The sequence below is a fragment of the Alnus glutinosa genome, chromosome 6 (genome assembly GCF_958979055.1).
Source record: "Alnus glutinosa chromosome 6, dhAlnGlut1.1, whole genome shotgun sequence".
Taxonomy (NCBI): Eukaryota; Viridiplantae; Streptophyta; class Magnoliopsida; order Fagales; family Betulaceae; genus Alnus; species Alnus glutinosa.
Window position 1 is genome coordinate 26,760,623 of NC_084891.1, and position 19,947 is coordinate 26,780,569.

The 19,947-nt window shown below is 36.6% G+C and overlaps 3 protein-coding genes across 4 annotated transcripts; 2 read left to right on the plus strand and 1 right to left on the minus strand.

Moving 5' to 3' along the window:
- The first annotated feature begins 1,811 nt into the window (after positions 1-1,811).
- LOC133871673 (uncharacterized) lies at positions 1,812-5,797 on the plus strand. The gene is made up of 4 exons (XM_062309099.1): positions 1,812-2,343; positions 2,451-4,189; positions 4,286-4,975; positions 5,078-5,797. The coding sequence occupies exons 1-4, from the start codon at positions 1,812-1,814 to the stop codon at positions 5,795-5,797; spliced, it is 3,681 nt and encodes a 1,226-aa protein (XP_062165083.1).
- Positions 5,798-8,063: 2,266 nt separating this feature from the next.
- Positions 8,064-10,693, plus strand: LOC133871130 (probable jasmonic acid carboxyl methyltransferase 2). Its single transcript, XM_062308507.1, has 4 exons — positions 8,064-8,231; positions 8,454-8,858; positions 9,769-10,041; positions 10,151-10,693. The coding sequence occupies exons 1-4, from the start codon at positions 8,157-8,159 to the stop codon at positions 10,484-10,486; spliced, it is 1,089 nt and encodes a 362-aa protein (XP_062164491.1). The 5' UTR covers positions 8,064-8,156; the 3' UTR covers positions 10,487-10,693.
- A 332-nt stretch (positions 10,694-11,025) lies between these two features.
- LOC133871129 (probable jasmonic acid carboxyl methyltransferase 2) lies at positions 11,026-15,213 on the minus strand. 2 transcript variants are annotated; one of them, XM_062308505.1, is made up of 4 exons: positions 15,023-15,213; positions 14,488-14,892; positions 12,428-12,700; positions 11,026-11,529 (listed from the first exon to the last, which is right to left on the minus strand). In XM_062308505.1, the coding sequence occupies exons 1-4, from the start codon at positions 15,101-15,103 to the stop codon at positions 11,161-11,163; spliced, it is 1,128 nt and encodes a 375-aa protein (XP_062164489.1). In that variant the 5' UTR covers positions 15,104-15,213; the 3' UTR covers positions 11,026-11,160. The 2 variants fall into 2 exon arrangements, with proteins under 2 accessions (XP_062164489.1, XP_062164490.1); XM_062308506.1 differs by having other exon boundaries at positions 14,488-14,870; positions 15,023-15,133.
- Between the last annotated feature and the right edge of the window lie 4,734 nt (positions 15,214-19,947).

The following is a 19,947-nucleotide window of genomic DNA, read 5'->3' on the forward strand; positions in this document are numbered from 1 at the left end:
GCTCACTCTCTCTGTGGTTATGTTTACCCGGGTACTAGATTGCCACCTCCTCGTTCAGCTCGTGTTCCTTCAGCTGGCTCTTCTTCTTCTTTGCGTTGCTCTGAAGACACTGTTCCTGGTTTGCACTCTCCCATGGAGGTTTCCCATAATAGCAGAAGTCGTTCGTTTTTCAGTGACTCTCCTCCAGTGAAGCATGGACGAGATTTTTTTGGTTTGCCTGGCCATCCTTTTGCCACATCTCCCCACTCGGCTGCTGACAAGTGTTCAAAGGGTAAGGAAAAATATATTTACCCCCAGGACCCTATAAATATCCCCTCACTTTCACAGTCGGTGTTCCACGAAGCCAGATATTTGCCTCATCCAGAATGTCCTCCGGGATTTAGGACTTTTAAGGAACCTTCTTTACACACGGGCCCATCCATCACTGGTCCGATTATTCAGGGCCTTACTGATCAGCACAGCTCCACAGGCCACTTACAGCTTGCCCAGCAATTGACGGGAGTTATGGGCCATTCTTCTTCTGGTCTCACCTTGTTTGGACCTTCCGCTCTTCATTTCTACCATGGGCCAAGTTCTACTTTCTCTGATGTCTCCACTCGTGATCCTGACATGTTGCTGCCGTCTCCTTCTTCCCTGCATCGTGACCTGCATGTCAGCCATCCATGATCCTCTCATTTCTTCACTGATACACTTGGATCCCTTGGTATTTCTCAACTTGCCTTTCACCCTGATTCCCAGCACTTTCCTATCGCTAGTCAGCCTCAGGTTTACACAAACCCTATTATTTCTATCCCACCATCCACTGTCCAGGTCTCCCCTCATCCAACACCAAACCCTAGTACTTATACTGTTCCCAATATCCTTAAATCATCACATGCTAGGCCCTCTCAGTCTTCCTCCCGTCTTCATCCTTATCAGAGGTGTAGCGACCCACCCCCAATGACACAATATTGTCCGCTTTTGGCTCCCCAAACCAGACTTCCCAGGAGGTCACCCATCCTTGGATTGCTCTCGCAGAAGCACGTTTAACTGCGGAGTTCTTGATAGGTTCATGACCATCACGGCTTTAAAACGCGTTGTTGTGGTATCAGAGCATGCCGCAGCCATGGTGACCCCACCCACAATATTGTCCTCTTTGGTATCTTGGGACTACTTGAACCCTCAACCTCAAGGCTTTGTTCCTTACACCCAACCATTTGGGCTCCAGACGCGTTGTGTCATAAAGGGTGCATTTATACATATAAGCACATCCTCATTCCCAGGCGATGTGGGACGTCACAAGAGGCCTAAGACAGTTTCGATTGACCATGGGAAAAAAATAGTCTCGGTTGATCAAGCATCGGATGTTGCTGCTGTGTACCCTTCTCCGCTTTCCGAGTTGAGTAAGGTGTCTGGACATAAGCGGGTTGCTGTTTCTGATATCTCTAACCTATTCCCAAATCCATCAAAAAAAAGTTAAACACGCCTAATACCACACAGGACAGGATGTTACTTGCAGCTCATTCACTCTCTGCTTTGAAGAATTCCCCAGCTGCTCCAACGACGCCATTTTTATTGAGGGTTTCCGGTCCTGCTGACTTAGCCCCTTTCACTTTGGCTAACTCCTCTGTTGCTGAGTCCTCTCCTACTACTCGGATGGATTCTGTGGGATTGCAATCTTCTACTGTACCTTTGTCTAGGAAGGTGTATAAGGTTGCTAAAAAATCTAGGAGTGTCACACAGTTGCTTTTGTTGGAAGCTGATTCTTTTGCAGAGGCTAATACCACTACTCCCCTTGAGGCGGCTGGCTTGGCCAAGCCCCCTCCTGCAATATGATTACTTTATCTTGGAATTGTAGAGGTTTATCTCAACCCTCTATAATTCGTAGTCTTAAGGTTCTTGTCAGGAAGCATAATCCTGATATTGTATTTTTGTCAGAAACTAAGGCTGCTCCTTTTGTTACTGCCCCAATTTTGCATCAACTGAGGTATACTTTGATGGTTCACGCTCTTCCCTCTAGCTCGCAGGGACGTCTTTTGCTTGCTTGGAAACCGGATGTAAATATTGTAACTTTTTATGTCACTTGTAATATTATATGTGTTTGGTATTATTCGGATGCTCCTCTTGTTAAATGTTTGCTAACTTTTGTTTATGGTCCTCCATACAAGAACCTTTGCCCAACTTTTTGGAAAGCTATGAGTGATCTTGGGATTTCTTACAATGATCCGTGGGTTTGCATTGGGGATTTTAATGCCATAAATTCTCCTGATGATAAATTTGGGGGTCGTGTTTTCGATTCTTTTTCTCCAAACCTACTTTCACACTTCATGGATGGTTTTGGAATGATTGACTTAGGATTTAGCGGTAATCCGTTTACGTGTTCTAACCATAGACAAGGCTCTAGTTTAATCAAGGAGAGACTTGATCGGGGTATTGCAAATTGTAACTGGATCCTCCTTCGTATTCGGTAGTTCATCTCCCAGCTCATAGCTTTGATCACTGTCCGCTTCTTTTGAATACTAGTCACCTAGCTCCTTCTCTCCCTCGTCCATTTCGGTTTGAAGAGTTTTGGACAAAAGATCCAACTTGTGGTGTTGTTATTGAAGAAGCTTGGTCCCCTTTTATTGTTGGTTCCCCTTCTTACTGTCTGACAAAAAAACTCAAGCTTACAAAGGAGGCTATAAAATTTTGGAATCAGCATTATTTTGGAAATATTAAATCTAAGTTGGATCGTAATCTTTTTTTGCTTGATGAGGTTCAACAGGCTCATCCCTCGGATGCTAATTTAGCAAAGGAGCTTCATCTTCAATCTTTGTTGGATGATTATCTTCTTCAGGAAGAGTCTCTTTGGAAGACTAAATCTCGGGAGTTATGGCTTACGGCAACAGATTTGAATACCAGATGCTTCCACACTAGCACTATTATCCGTCGTCGGCGTAATTCTATTTCTCTTCTACAAACCCCGGGTGGGGGATGGATTTCTGATCGGACTGATATTGGTCTTGCTTTTGTTGCACATTTCAAGAAGTTGTTTACTTCCACAAATCCGGTTTTCTCCCCTGACTTATTGGACCTTTTCAATCCAGTAATTTCGGAGCTTGACAATAATCTATTGTGTGCTACCCCCACTGAAGCCGAGGTTTTTGCTTCCCTGCTTAGTTTGGGTAAGGAAAAAGCTCCTGGTCTTGATGGCTTCATTGCTTTATTCTATGTCAAATATTGGGACTGTATCAAGACTACTGTATTGCTGGTTGTTGGTAATTTTTTTGATTCTAACTCATTGCTTAGAGCACAGAATCATACTTTCATTGCTTTAATTCTAAAACGATTAGGAGCCTCTGCTGTTAATCACTTTCGGCCTATTAGTCTTTGTAACATTATTTACAAGATTATCTCTAAGCTATTGGCTAACAGACTCAAGCCCCTTTTATCGAAGATTATTTCTCCCTTTCAAACTGCTTTTGTGCCAAGTCATCATATACAGGATAATTCTATTCTTTCTCATGAGATGCTCCACTCTCTCAAGAATAAAAGGGGCAGGGGTGGTTTAATGGCTGTCAATATTGATATGGAAAAAGCCTTCGATAAAATGGAATGGGGCTTCCTCATGATTATTATGGAGAAATTGGGTTTTCACCCAATTTGGATTAATTGGATTCGGATTTGTATCTCTACTTCTTCTTTCTCAATCCTGCTGAATGGATCCCCTTTTGGTCATTTTAGGCCTTCTCGTGGTTTACGGCAAGGTGACCCGCTTTCGCCTTTTCTATTTATTTTAGGTACTGAGGTAATTTCCAGACTCCTACACCAAAGTTTACAGGGATTTAAGATTTCTCGAAGATGTTTTCCTTTAACTCATCTTCTGTTTGCGGATGATCTGATGATCTTCACTCATGCCACCTCCTCGGAAGCTGGTATTATTAAGGATTGTTTGACTAAATATAATCTTTGGTCGGATCAGTCGGTTAATACGGATAAATCTAATATTCTGTTTAGCGCAAATACCTCTGCTTCTTCCAGGGCCAGTATTCTGGATATTCTCCCTTACGCTGTGACTCCTATCTCTGCCAAGCATTTGGGTCTGCCAATGTTTTTTGGACGTTCTAAACAATCTTCCTTTTTGGATATTCTCCAAAAGGTCAAGGGGAAAATTGAGGGATGGAGATCGAAAACTTTATCACAGGCTGGAAAATTGGTGTTGATTAAAGTGGTAGCTTCCTCTATCCCTTTTTATGCAATGAGTTCTTTTTTGTTCCCTGACATCCTTTGCCATCGACTAGATTCTGCTTTCAGGAACTTCTGGTAGGGTTTTCCTGTCAATAAAGCTCATAATCTTTCTCTGAAATCGTGGAATTCGATATGTCTGCCAAAAGATCAGGGTGGTTTGGGTTTCCGTCTAATGAAAGATATCAATGTTTCTCTTATTGCCAAACTCGGTTGGAAGATTCTTGTTAATCACAATGCTCTTTGGATTCCCCTCTTCAAGGAGAAATATATTAAATATGGTACTCTGCTCCCCTGCCCTTTAAGCACTGGTTCTTATATATGGAATGGTATTACTTCTGTTGTCCCTTTGCTAAAGTTAGGTTCTTGTTATATACCTCATTCCTCAAGTTCTCTGGATATTTGGCTTTCGCCATGGATTCCTACTTTGCCCAATTTCCAACCTGTGCCTCGAATTCCAAGACTTAGCTTCGATTACCCTTTGGCGATCTCGGATCTTATTCATCCACAGTTTTTGACTTGGAATTTATCTCTTCTACTTTTTCTTTTTGACCAAGTAACATTTTCAGAAATTCTTAAAGTCTCTATTCAAGATATGTCTGATTCTCTTATTTGGACTGCTTCGGCTTCAAGGGTTTTTTCTACTAAGACGGCTCATCATTTATATTCTTCCTCTCGATCACCTCCAATTTCGCCTGTTGCTCCTATCAGCTGGAAAGGTTTATGGAAGCTGAAGCTGAATCATCGACTCAAACTTTTCCTATGGAAAATGGTCTAGAACATTGTCCCCACAAAGGATCGTATTGCGCAATCTATCGTCACTTCTCAGAGGGATTCTTCATGTTCTCTATGTTCTACTTTACCTGATTCACAGCTTCATCTTTTTTTCTCATGCCCTATTGCGAAGGTTATTTGGAGGAATTCTTTTTGGCCATTGGACATTACTGCCCTCTGTATCTCTGATATTTTTGATTGGCTACATATTATTCTTCATCCGGAGTTAATAGGCATCCCTCCTGTAGATTTTCATCTTTTCCAGATTTTTGCAATGGTAGCCTGTGATCGTATCTGGTACTCTCGCAACAAGGCTCATCATGATGGCTGGATTCCGAATGCTTTATCAATCTCAGCTGATGTTAATCGTTCATCTCGGACTCACTTTCGGGCTTGGTCAAACAAACTATCTCCTGTTCCCCATGTCTGGACAAAGCTTGCTCCTCTCTGCTTCAAAATTAATTATGATACTGCTATCCGCAGGAATTTTTCAGCGCAAGCAGCTGTTTGTCGAGATTCAACAGGTGCTATTATTCATGTTTTGACGAGAATTAGTCCACCTTGCACTCCTTTGTATGGAGAAGCATCTGTAGCTCTTCTTGCAGCAACACTGTGCTCATCTTTGGGATTATCCCACGTAACTTTTGAAGGTGACTCCCTGACAGTCAACATTGTCATCAATAATCCTACGATTACTCAAGACTGGCGTATCTCGTCAATCGTTTCGGATTTTATTTCGACTATTTCCCCCACTACTAGCTGGTCGGCTAGTAATATCAACCGAAATGCAAACTTCTGTGCCCACTATGTGGCTGATTGAGCCGTGACTAGATTTATTTCTAGCTACATTCCCACCTCTAGTTCGTCCATTCCTCCCTGTTTTGGAATGGATTTTTCTTTCTCTTTTAGAGTTCCTTGACTCTTGTAAGTTTTGACTACTGTTGTACTTACAAAAAAAGAAGAAAAAGTAATACCCTATTCTTTTTCAAAGTGCCGGTGAATCTAGGGGCAAAAACATCCATGCCTTTCAAAATTTTCCTAACGGTTGCGCTAAACGTCGACATTGAATTTCCGTCGCACACCTATCACTGTTCTGTTATGTGCTAAGAGCATTTCTAATGACAATTTTTTTTTTTTTAATGAAAAATAGCTAATAAAAACTTCTTTCTTTCTTTCTTTCTTTCTTTCTTTTCTTCTTCTTTTTTTTTTTTTTTTTTTTTTTTTTTTTTTTTTTTCTTTTCTATTTTAGAAAGCCATTTTCAAAACTACATCTAACAAGCTTATTTAAATCTCTTATCTATTTTATTAAAATAATATTTTTTAAATTTTTTATTCATATTAATTTAAAACCCATCTTTACCAAAAATACTCACACTACTTCCACAGTTCCACCATAACTGAAAATCAACCAATCATCCAATTAATAGCAAACCAAACCTCAATCATCACAAAAAATACCCAATCAACCATAAAGCAACTATCACCCACTCCCCTTCCAAAAGAAAATCCCAAAAATACTTATGAGGGTGTTTGGCAACAAACAACTTATTCTCTTCATTTATTTTCATTTTTCTAAAAAATATTCAACTTCAAAACATTTTAATATTTTTCAACTTTTTTTATCACATCAATAATTTTTTTTATTACTATTCAAATAAAAAAATTCACTACAATACAATATATATTTTTTACTTTTCAATACAAATTCTTTCTACTTTATATCATATCAACCACTTCTTACTACTATTAAAAAAAAAAAAAAAAAATTAACTCAACAATCTGTACCAAACACCACATTAAAAATACAGTTCAAGAACACTCTACAAAACGACATTTGGTCAATTCCACCTCTTTCGCCCACTATGTTTTGCAGCCTTGGAGGATTCCTAGCAAAGCTACCTTCTATGGGACATGCATGCTTCTATCGAAACATGAAAGAAAAATGATTTTTTTTATATCCTACATATTCAATAGTCAATTTATAAAAGAGATATATTAGAGATGTAAAAAAATGTACATGTAACATATCTCAACATGAAACTAGAGTTTTTGTGCCATACAGATGCTACTCAAGAAGAAAAACCCGTGGGTGAAAGAGAGAGAGGCTCTGGAGAGAGAAAAGCATCGAAGAAAGAGAGAGATAGAAAATCCATCAAAAATGTATTTTTTCATTTATTTGGATAATCGGATGAGGAGCTTTTTAATTAATTTATTAGTCAATTTAGCTAAATGAAGATAATAGCTAAGCCAACGGGATTATGGGAGTGTTCTAACAAAGGCCCATAATTTTTTGAGCTCCCCCTTTTCCTTTTTTCTTTTCTTTTTTGAAAAAAATATGAAACTACCATCTCATTATCAATGTCTCCCCCCCCGCCAAAACTACCAATTGTGTATACGTTCTCCCACCCGAAGGCCAACAAGACGATAAAAATAACCTTAATTTTTTTTTTTTCAATATATAAGACAAAATTATCCTTGTAAGTTTGAAAAAATATAACTAAAACAAAAAAAAAAAAATATTTTTATAAAAAGAAACAATTTTAAAAAAAGGCGAGCCACCCCATTGGTTATAAAATAAATTTGTTTTTTTCTTTTATATTTTTTTAAATAGTTATATATATTTATATATATAATTTTAATAATTTTTAAAACTTTAAGAATGATATTTTTGTCATTGAGGGATACTAATATTTTTTTTTATATAGTTTAAAGGAGATATTAATGCAATTGATAATTTGAAGGAATACGTATTATTTTTTATTTTTTTTAATAATAGTGACCATTTTATTTTATTTTTATTTTTCTTTTCCTTCTTCTGGGGACCAAACCTATGTAGTATCTACCTATCTAGTACAACTTAATTACCTAACGATGGATAATATTGTCCAAATCAGCTTCAATAGAACCCGACGGTGGTACAAAATTTGTCGGAAGTGCGTGCATTTCGGCATTTTTGAAAGTTTTGATCCAAAAAAGTCACGCGTGGCACGTGACTTGGTTTCCATCCAAACACATGATAGGTATCAGGTATGGTCCACTAAGCTCACCCACACAATAAGAAAAGTTCTGTCGGCAGATATTTTGAAGAAAAAAGACATGCCGCAAAAAGGATTCGATCAAGCCCACGTAGAGCACTTGTATTTGCAAGACTACATTTGATTCTGAATTGAAAGACAGAGATGGAAGTTGAGCAAAAATTTCATATGAACAAGGGGGCTTCTGAAAGTAGCTACGCTCAGAACTCGAGAGTTCAGGTTCGGCTTCATATATACTTGAATCATTACATTACGAATTCATAATTTCATATGAATCGATCAGATGTACATGTTTTAGTGAACATTTTCAAAAATATGAAAAAACATTAATTCGCAACATTATTTTTATTACAATATTTTTAAAATTATAATTGGAGGGGACTAATCCTTAATTATCAAGTTATAAAGCTGATAATATCCGATCCATAATCACTTTTGTAGAGCAAGATAATCTCCATCGCAAAGCCAGTTACCGAGGAAGCCATAATTGAAATTTTGTGCACAAATTTGCCGGAGAGCATGGGCATTGCCGACTTGGGTTGCTCATCTGGACCCAACACCTTATCAGTAATCTCAGAGATAATAGATGTCATAAATTCCAAATGCTCCGACCTGGGCCGCCCACCGCCGGAGCTTAGAATCTCCTTGAATGATCTTTATAATAATGATTTCAATGACGTCTTTCGCTCCTTGCCAGCTTTCTACAACAGAATCAAGGAAGAGAAGGGCGCCGGTTTGGGGCCATGTTTCATTTCCGGTTTGCCGGGTTCTTTCTACGGTAGATTGTTTCCGAGCAAGAGCCTGCACTTTGTCTACTCTTCTTCCAGCCTTCATTGGCTCTCTCAGGTTAGTCCGTAATCATCCACTGTGTTGGCCTTCATTTGCTCTCAGGCTCTATTACTGTTGGGCTTCATTTTTAAGTCATCATATAGCAGTGTTTAGGCTCTTTTAGAACACTCACATCCACCCATTATATATTTACTTAAAAATGAATCCCAACAATTGTTATATTGAATTGATGACACAACCTAACTGTTGTGGTGTGGAGCCTGGTCAGCATACCCTGTTCGGACTGAAACTCGAGGGGCTAGTTTTTTCGAGGCCCGTTCGGATGGGGTGAACGTTCATCCCATTCGGATGTGAGTTCTTGGAAGTCACTTTTTTGGAGTCTGTCCAGACAGTGTAATGGAGTGTCCAGACAAGCTAGGCACATCAAGTTATAGAACCCTAGGGGCCTTCGGACAAGCTAAGAGGGCATTCAGACACCGTCACCTGAAAATTCCAATTTTCTATTTAAAGACTTGTTACGAGACTCCGGGGTATGAGAAAATTATGAAAAAATACAAGTCTTCTAGGTTTTCTATAAAGGAGTTTGAAAGTTTAATAATTTAATCAACATCTCGGTATAATATAAGCTAAGTCTCCTGTATTATGTACTATTTTCTTCATTATAGGGAAATCTGATGCAATTTCGTGGACGTAACCGTAAAGCACGTAAATCTTATATTTTTTTGTGGTGGCCTGTTTATCTTTCTTCTTTTTCATCTCACGAGTCTCGTGAAATAGGATAAATTTCTTAACAATAGCCGAGTGTGGTGACAATCTGAATAGCATTTTGGTCTAAATTAACTCTCAGCCGTTAACAATTTGATCATGAAATAGCTAGAATAATTCAATGATTGTTGACAAACGTGGACCGAGCTCGAGCTGCATGTAAACATCACAAACAAAGAAGTGATGGTTACGTACAGTACAGGTACCTCCTGGGCTGGATAGCAAGGCTAGCATAGCCATGAACAAGGGGAAGATTTACATATCTAAGACCAGCCCACAAAGCGTCTTAGACTCTTACTTTCTGCAATTCCAGAAGGATTTTTCTCTGTTTCTAAAATCACGTTCGGAAGAAGTTGTTCCGGGAGGACGTATGGTGTTGTCGTTGATGGGAAGGGAATCCATGGATCCCACAACTGAAGAAAGTTGCGACCACTGGGAACTTCTTGCGCTAGCATTGATGAGCATGGTCTCAGAGGTACATGGTTGCAATGCCTTGCAGGCCGGAAATCACCAACAGAAGTATAATTAATATACATTAGTAAATTATTTTGTATTAAACTAATTTCTTAATTATTTGCTTGCAGGGTCTAATTCCAGAAGAAAAGGTTGATACTTTCAACGTCCCCTACTACGCTCCATGTGCCGAAGAAGTAAAGTTGGAGATACAAAAAGACGGATCATTCATCGTGGACCGCCTGGAAGTGTTTGAGATTGATGGGGACGGAGGTGGAGATACACTATCAAGTGGGCAGCGAGTGGCCAAGACGATAAGGGCTGTGGCTGAGTCAATGCTGGAATCTCATTTTGGAAGGGATATAATGGACGATTTATTTTTGAGGTACGCAAAGATCGTAGACAATCACTTGTCAAAGACTACAACCAACTACATAAGCTTGGTCGCTTCAATTCTAAGGCGTTAATTTCCGGATGCGCGCATGATATAATCATAACTCTTTGATCTTGCAAGAGTTGTGTTAGAGTTCGATGCAGAGTTTGATTCAATTCCGATTACTACCAGAGTTAGATCAGTCCTAGTTAGTTGATAGGGTTAGCTCTAGTCCAATGGATTCATAGGGTGTTTGTTGTATATATAATGTGCGAGTGATACATATTGAGTTGTTTACTAAGTCTTCTAAAGATATAATTGTTGTGCTGTTGAGTGTGGATACGTACGTGTGTCATTAGACAGTACTCTGCCGGGGGCCATGGCGCCTGGGGTCTCACTGCAGGTTCGTCCCAGTCCGAAACCGTCATTCAAAACACATCAATCATCCAAAACAAAGGCTAGCTACCAATTGAAAGTTCAAATTCAAAAATCAGCTAACCAAATTAATCTTAGGAAGAAGATCAACATGCACTACTCTGATCGAGTCTCTGACAGCAATATAAATTCCATCGAAAGTGTAGATTATGATGTTTGTAGATTGTGTTTTACCCAATGTAAACAACTGCATGCATTAATCATCTTGAAAGATCCAAAAATTAGTCTCGAGATTGAGACAGCACATGTGGTGCATGTACGTAAACACACTGAACTTGAAAATCACAAAGACACCGAGACTAGGTAAACGACAAGATCGATCTAATTATCGATCTATCCCTCTATTTTGTCAACCCTTATAATGGAAACGACCAAGTTTATGTACTTGGCTCTTGTCTTCGACAAGTGATTGTCAACGATCTTTGCATACCTCAGAAACAAATCGTCCATTATATCGCTTCCAAAATGAGCTTCCATCATTGACTCAACCACCGCCCTTATCGTCTTCGCCACTCGCTGCCCACTTGATGGTGTTTCAATCGAGTTACACGAGTCTACGCCTCCGTCCCAATCAATCTCAAACGCTTCCAGGCGGTCCATGATGAATGATCCGTCTTTCTGTATCTCCGACTTTACTTCTTCAGCACATGGAGCGTAGTAGGGAGCGTTGAAAGTATCAACCTTTTCTTCTGGGATTAGACCCTGCATTAATCAACCAAAGAAGTAAATTAGTTTATTCGAAAAGCTTAACTAATATTATACTTCTTATAACCCTAACCTCAACCCCAATGGATTGGTTCGGTTAAAGTATTGATTAAATAATTAAATTTATCTATTTTTATTAGTTTAAGCTTTTGAGATAAGTAGTAATTTAACATGCTATCAAAACCAATTAAGGTTTTGAATTCGAACCTTGACTCCGTTATTTACCTCACATTTCAATTAAATATTTCATATGTTGGACCTCACCTATTAAAATGGAGTTTGAGCCCACATGTAAGGAAGAGTGTTAAAGTATTGATTAAATGACTAAATTTAATTACCACTTCCTATCAATTTAAGTAGTTGGGACAAATGGTGATTTAAAAGGGTGGTAAGTCACTTGGTCCGAATTTCAAAAGAGAAAAAGAAAGGAAAAAAAAGTCACTTGGTCCGAATGCCTCATGAGGCATATATTTGGTGTAGGGTTCGACCCCCTTCAATTGTAAGCCTGAGCTTTCTCCTTGAGATCTAGTACTCGGAGTGAAACCCGAATACGTACCCCGGTTTTCAAAAAGAAATATATATATATATATATATATATATATATAGATATGAAAAAGTACATATAATTCCTTCAAACTACTATATTATTGTCAATGTCACATCCAAACTACAAATTTTGTCAATGCCCCCTCCTCTTAAATTACCAAAACATATTAGTCTTTGGAGGAACATTAACATTGTTGAATAGTTTGAGGGGTTTGGAGAAAAATTGACAATTAAGTTATAGTTTGAGGAGGATATTTTATATTTATATTTTTGCCTATAATATAATAGTTCTGTTGCTGATTTCTTGGAGGGCAATATACAAGCATTAATATTGCATGCATGTTTGTACCTCTGAGACCATGCTCATCAATGCATGTGCAAGAAGTTCAAAGTGATGGCAACTTTCTTCAGTTGTGGGATCCATAGATCTCCTTCCCATAAACGACAACACCATACGTCCTCCCAAAACAACTTCTTCCGAACGTGATTTTAGAAACTGAGAAAAGTCCTTATGGAATTGCAGAAAGTATGAGTCTAAGACGCTTTGTGGGCTGGTCTTCGACATGTAAATCCTCCCCTTGTTTATGGCTATGCTAGCCTTGCTGTCCAGCCCAGGAGGTACCTGTACGTATTTAACCGTCAATTCTTTTGTTAAATTAATACTCATGCTTGTGTATATGAGATATGTTACATGTACATCACTTGTACATCTTTTGTACATCACTTTTATAAATCAACCATTGAATCTGTGGGATCCACATGTGAACCCTTGTGAGTCCTACAGATCTAATGGTTGATTTATAAAAGTGATGTACAAAAGATGTACAAGTGATGCGTAAAAATCATTTCTCTGTGTATATATAAGCTATTACTGATAAAATTTATCTTTTATTTCTAATTCGATCTTCCCATTATCTTGTACATATATTCTGTTATACATACTTACACACACAAACACACACACACACACACACACACACACACACACACACACACACACACACACACACACACACACACACACACACACACACACACACACACACACACACACACACACACACACACACACACACACACACACACACACACACACACACACACACACACACACATATATATATATATAAGCTAGCTGTTAATTTTGACCAAAATGCTATTAAGATTGTCACCACTTTTGGTTATGTCATCAATTCAATAATTGCATTGGGTTTAATAACCAAGAGAAATGCTACATATTATATCCCAATATATATATATATATATATATATATTCCAATGGTGAAAATTTTCTTGCATAATTTTCATAAATTACAATTCCAAAAGTTTAGTTTTTAGAAAATGAAAGTGGCCAGTTTTGGAAAAAACTTTCCATAGGGATGGATTGAGGAAAAACAAATGTTCCTAATGATTATTCCAAGAAAGTTATGCTATTTGTAAGAGTGTGTTTGAAATTGCGATTTTGTAGATAAAAATACAATTTTAAATCCAATTGCAGAAAATGAAATGTTTGATATTTGTGTTTTTATAAAATTGCGATTTGAAAATACAGAAAACCGCTTTTTTAAATTGCAGGCAAATTAGTTTATTTTTAAAACGCGAAATTTTAAAAGCTAACTTGAGATATTAAATGTCAAACTACGATTTTGCCAAACGCTTAACTGCGTTTTTAAAAATAATTTTTTTCAAATTACACATTTTAAAATTGATATTTTTAACTTTCACTTTTTGAAATCGCAAACCCAAGTAGATCTTAAAACTAAAACTTTATCTGTGTTTTCTCATTCTTCACGGATTACTAAGGGTCTATTGGGATTGTGTTGAAAAATATAACTTTTATATCTATAAAGAGCTTTTTAAAAAAAAAAAAAAAAAGCTTTATTTTCAAAAAATTTCCAAATGTGCGTTTTTATAATTTTTATTTTTTTTAGCAAAAAAGACAAAGAAATGCTTTTTTTTTTTTAGTCAAACATAACCATTTTTGTTTGACACAAATTTTTGTATAATAAAAATATTTGTTAGTCTTTTTAACGCAATTTCAAATAAGCCCTGATTCAATCAATATTCAAGACATGCATAACAAATGAGCAAAGTTTTTTCTTATAATTCCGAATATTAATCCGGCATGTGTTGAAAATGCACGTGAAAACAAAAAAAGAGGGTGACATAGTCAAAAATCACCGTCTAAATAGTAAACAGAAAGCTTGATTATAACGTCTCAACTGGTGCAAGACCCGCTTGCAAATTACGCAGGGCGGCAGGGGTACGGATCGAACATCATCGTGTTTCATGTCTACGCCTTCAAATTCGAAAACAACCGCTGACGTAATTAATTGTCCTTTCTTTTGCTTTTTAGTGGATGATATCACGATGGCATGCATAGATCGATAACATTGGAATTACACTAACCTGAGAGAGCCAATGAAGGCTGGAAGAAGAGTGTACAAAGTGCAGGCTCTTGCTCGGAAACAATCTACCATAGAAAGAACCCGGCACACCGGAAATGAAACACGGCCCCAAACCGGTGCCCTTCTCTTCCTTGAGTCTGTTGTAGAAAGCTGGCAAGGAGCCAAAGATGTCATTGAAATCATTGCTATAAAGATCGTTCAAGGAGATTCTAAGCTCCGGCGGTGGGCGGCCCAGGTGGCAGCATTTGGAATATATGACATCTATTATCTCTGAGATCACTGATAAGGTGTTGGGTCCGGATGAGCAACCCAAGTCGGCAATGCCCATGCTCTCCGGCAAATTCGTGCTCAACACTTGAATTATGGCTTCATCTGTAACTGGCGCTGCGATGGAGATTATCTTGCTCTGTAAAAGTGTAAATAATGAACATATATCACGCAAAAAACTATATATAAATTAAGGTGTTGCCGTTTGTTTTTTTTTTTTAAAGATATTCACTAAAACATGTAGATCTGATTCAAGCATGAAGCCGAACCTGAACGCTGGAGTTCTTAGCGTAGCTAGTTTCACCAGCACCCTTGTTCATGTGAAATACCTGCGCGTGATCAACTCCCATATCTCTCCTTCAATTCGATAATTAACAAATATGTTTAATTGCTAAGTCTAAACCTTGGACAATCACAAAAACCTAAGACACAAAATCGAAGCCTAAAATCTTTTAAGGTTGTAGACCTACCCCAGTGAGGAGGTTAATGGAGCTAGCTCCTCCATATATATATAGCTCCAGGCATGTAGGTGATGAAAAGAACTTTTTGTCTTTTTTCCTCTTTTCAAAAAGGCACCGGCCAACGAAGTCGACGTACTCGTACGTGAGACACGCTCTCGAATCCTCGATCTACAAAACGAAATTAAAGTAGGGCTCATTTTTTTTTTTTCAAAATAATCTTTAAATTTGTTAAAAATAATAATAATTTAGGTTTTTTTATTTTTTATTTTTTATCGTTCTATCTTCTGCTTTTTTTTACTTCTTTTTAATACAGTCTGACCTTCTTAAAATTGAATTTCTAAGTTTGTCTGTGTTCTCATTCCTACAATTTTAAATGCATTCTTTTTTTGTGGCAATAAAAGTTATCATTTAATCCAACTAAAATTTTATAGTAATTTTTATTGTCATATGCATGAGTGTGTAATTAAAAGTGTAAAAATGAGAGAGTTTATATATAGAGCATTTCTTGTTGAAGTAGGGTTGCGAAGCTAGGGAGACCAACCGCAGCAACTATATATATATATATATATATATATTATTATATTATTATTATTATTATTATTATTTTGTTGAAAATAAAGAAGCACATGCATGAAGGGCTGAGGGCTCCATTATCGAAGAAGACATCTTCGATCACTCTCCTTCAAAGGTCCCATCTCTCTCTCTCTCTTTCAAATTATTACAAAAAAAAAAAAAAAAAAAAAAGAGAGTAAATTTTGGACGATTTTAAACCTTCATGAATGCAAAAAAATCGTCTGGAATCAATTTCAAAGGGTTTAAAATTGTCTAGAATATAATGTCGCTAAATAAATTTATGGACGGTTTTGGGCATTTTTTTTTTAAAAAAAAAATGTTTGTTGTTTTTTTTTTTAATTATAATTATTATTATTTTTAATATAATAATTTTTTTTTTGTCCACCGAGAATCAGCTCCGGTCACCATTGAAAATCAGCTCCAGTTACCACCATCCACAATCCAGCCTTTCAGCCGCATCGAACCCCCCACTGAAACCTAGAAACACCGAAACCCACCCCAATTACAAACCTGTTAGCTCCAACCCCAAATGACCCAGAGTCAATTTTGGGCCGGAATTCCCAACAACCTCGCCAGATTCGCCAGAAACCCACGCAACACCTGCATGGTTTTGACAGATCCAACCCTCCATCTCCGGCACTCTCTCCCGCCATTCCGTTCCAGTCGCCCTGATCCCGTCGCCCGTCTTCAGTCGCCGGCCGAAGAGAGAAGAAGAACGAGACCTGCGCGCCTTGCCTCTTGGGAATTCTTAGCCAAGTCTGTGAAAAGAGTAGAGAGATTGTGAAGATTGTGGGGTGGTGTTATATGAGTCCTTGATAAATTTGAAAGAGACGGTTGAGATGTGGGGTGTTATTTTGTGGTACGGATCGATGACATGGAATTAATATGTATGAGTGGTGCAGAACTTCTTTTTAGCTATTAAAATTGCAGACTGGAAAATAATTTACAGACGGTTTTAAAATTACATTTTCAGACGATTCATCTAAACCGTATGTAAATTTACAGACGGTTTTATTGAAACCGTCGTAATTTATTTTTTTTACAGACGGCTTTCAAAATACCGTCTATATAAATTTAATTCTAGACGATTTTTAAAACTGTCTAAAAAAAAAAACCGTCTAAAATTTACTCTCTTTGTTTTTTTTTTTTTGGTAGTTAATGTATATATATTTGATCTCGTTAATTTGTTTATCTTCCATATTCTCATGGACGTTGCCTTTTATGTACCATGCACTTAAAGGTATATAAAAAAAAAAAAGCAAGTCCACTACCACTAGTGATTGGCATATTTCCCATCATTAAGGATAATCATTGTCATTAATTATTATCATAATATCTGCCATGCCAATTAACAGCTAGATGTGCAGTTATTGTGTGTGTGGGTTAAGGAACTTACCTAACGATGGAGATTATGATCCAAATCAGCGTCAATAGAAGCCGATCGAGAATGGTACAAATTAAGATAAGTATGGGATCATATACTTATCGTCAACTTTTTCAACAGTATCCAGAGAATGTCCAGCTCTTCAGTGGGAATCGAACCACGTGGATGGAAAATAGCTAGCTAGCTTGTAGCATATGCTGCGTTATATATTGGCCTCATACCATTCATTTAACATGTGTTATTCTTCGAATTCTCACGATATGCAATAGTTTATGAAAGATATATATAGACTTTGATTTTGCTCACGTCTTAGATGTTTTAAATGATTATAATTAATTAATTTGTATATTGCATGCACATAGGCAATTAGGCATATATAGATAAGGTCAAGTATTTATATATGATCAAATCCATTCAGTCAAAATAGCTAGGCTTATTACTATTGAGTATCTTCTACGTGGCCTGGCCTGGCCTGTGGGTATTATTTAAGGAACATGGATATTATTCAACAAAATTTGATCATATGGTTAAAAAAAAAAAAAAAAAGTTATTTTCACAGGCTCGCCCGTTATATATGCTAATTAAAAAATCATGATGAATTGGGCGTTTATTCTTAATTAGTAAATGTATAAAAATTTGAATGATCCACTAAATACTTATCAGTCATTCAAATATGAGACATGGTATTGTACATCTCTCATATATCTCTTTTTTAAATTAATCATTGAATTTGTAAGACCTACATATTAGTTCTTGGGAGTCATAGAGATTTAATAGTTAATTTAAAAAAAAGATGTATAAGAAATATTGTGCAAAAGATGCATGTAAAAAAATCTTTTCTTTTCATAGGTATACATATATGATATATATATATACAGGATAATGATTCATAATCATTCAAAAATATCACTTTTTACCATCTTATTTATGTAGTAAAGTGGTCTTTTACTACTTTTTGAATTTTTTTATTTATTTTTAAGTGGAGAACCACCTTATCACATAAACAAAATGGTGAAAAGTATTACTTTTAGATGGTAATAATTATGATGAATCATTATCCTAATAAGTGACTTGAATTCGTGGTGCATGTCAACACACGTGGAGCCTCAATATCTCTTCTTTTCCCATTTGGTTTTGATTCTTTGAAGTTCTCTTAGCCGACGTGTTATTAAAAGGAAGCCACACAATAATCAAAGAGAGAAAGAGTCTTCACTGACTTCAGTGCATGTGAGAGATTGCGTGGCCGCTCAATTTCAGCTTTAGTTTTCTCACCTTTGTTGTGCCCACTGCCCAATTTTTTTTGTTAGCTCTTTCTTTGTTTGTGTGATTGAGTTTTAGTTTTCTTGATCACCCTTTTGTTTGGATGCATTAAAGAGTTTCGAGTAATTTCCTCTTTATTATTATTTGCAGTCTATTTTTTGATAATGAATTTCTTTTTGATTTTCTTTACTTGTGTGGATATAAGCTTGTTAAGCTAAACGACATAAATTTTGATATCTTTGTGTGATTGAATTATTTTTATGGAAAAATTTCATTTATCACCCTTAATCTTTCATCATTTTTGCAATTACCCTTAAACTTAAAAAAATATCAATTTAGTGTATCCATCTTTTAATTTTTTTTTGTTTAAAAAAAAAAAAATCAGTCTCATTAGAATTATTTTTCGTTAAAATCCTAACGAAGGGATGTCAAAATTTTTAAAATACCCCTCATTTTTTTATGATAAAAAAAAAAATTGCAAGGATTTAGGCGTTAGTTAAGATTTAACAAAAATTTCAAAAATACCCTCCCTGAATCTTGTGTGTGTGTGTGTGTATGTGTGTCTATATATATATTTAAAAAAACAAATGGGTAATTTATGAATTAGACAGGATTTAACGAAAAATTCTAATAGATGAATAAAATTGAAAAAAATTAAAAGATAGATAAACTAAATTGATATTTTTAAAGTTTAAAAATGCAATTACAATAATAATAAAAGATTAAGGGTGATAAATGAAGTTTTTATATTTTTATGCAATTACTTTTTACTTGATTGAAATCCTAAAATTATTTTGTCACCACTTCCGATAACGTGTTGTCGATCACCTTATAATTCTCAAAGGTAATCTTCTAAAGCAATAAAACCAATTAGGTCAAAAAATTAAAATTAAAAGAAAAAAAAAAAAAAGAAGCAATAAAACCAACATCTACGGTTGCATCCTTAATTTTGTGGATGTTGTGTAGCCACCATGCCTTAATGATCTATTTGTTGGTCTTACACTACACTCCTTAGCTAGTGGAGTATTATTGGTCGGCCCCGGCCCACTACTCCTTAAAACTGAAGGACTACATTCCCCCCAACGTACGTCCACAGTCGCAGTAATTTGTGGTTGTGAATTTCAAACAGGCCCTAGTCAACATGCCTTTGTCTCTTTGTTGGTCTTGCACTCCACTCTTTTGCTAGAGGATTGATCGGCCCTACTCATAAGCTGTCTAGGGATTGAGGATTTTTTTTTTTAGATAGACGAACCAAAACTTTATAGAACAAGACAACCACAATTACAAGCCAGAATCAAATCTGGACCACGTCCTCAGAACAGGACTCACAGGAAAGCATACAGCAGAACCCCAAACAGCGAAACGCTTAATGCAACAAACAAGCAGCGTGCAACAAACAACTAAACAGAAAACAAACAAGTTACAGCAAGGAATGAAGATTCCACCTATACACAAACTCTAAACAAGAAAATAAACTTTTAAACCTTCCTTTAGCTAGAATTCTGGTTCAAACATC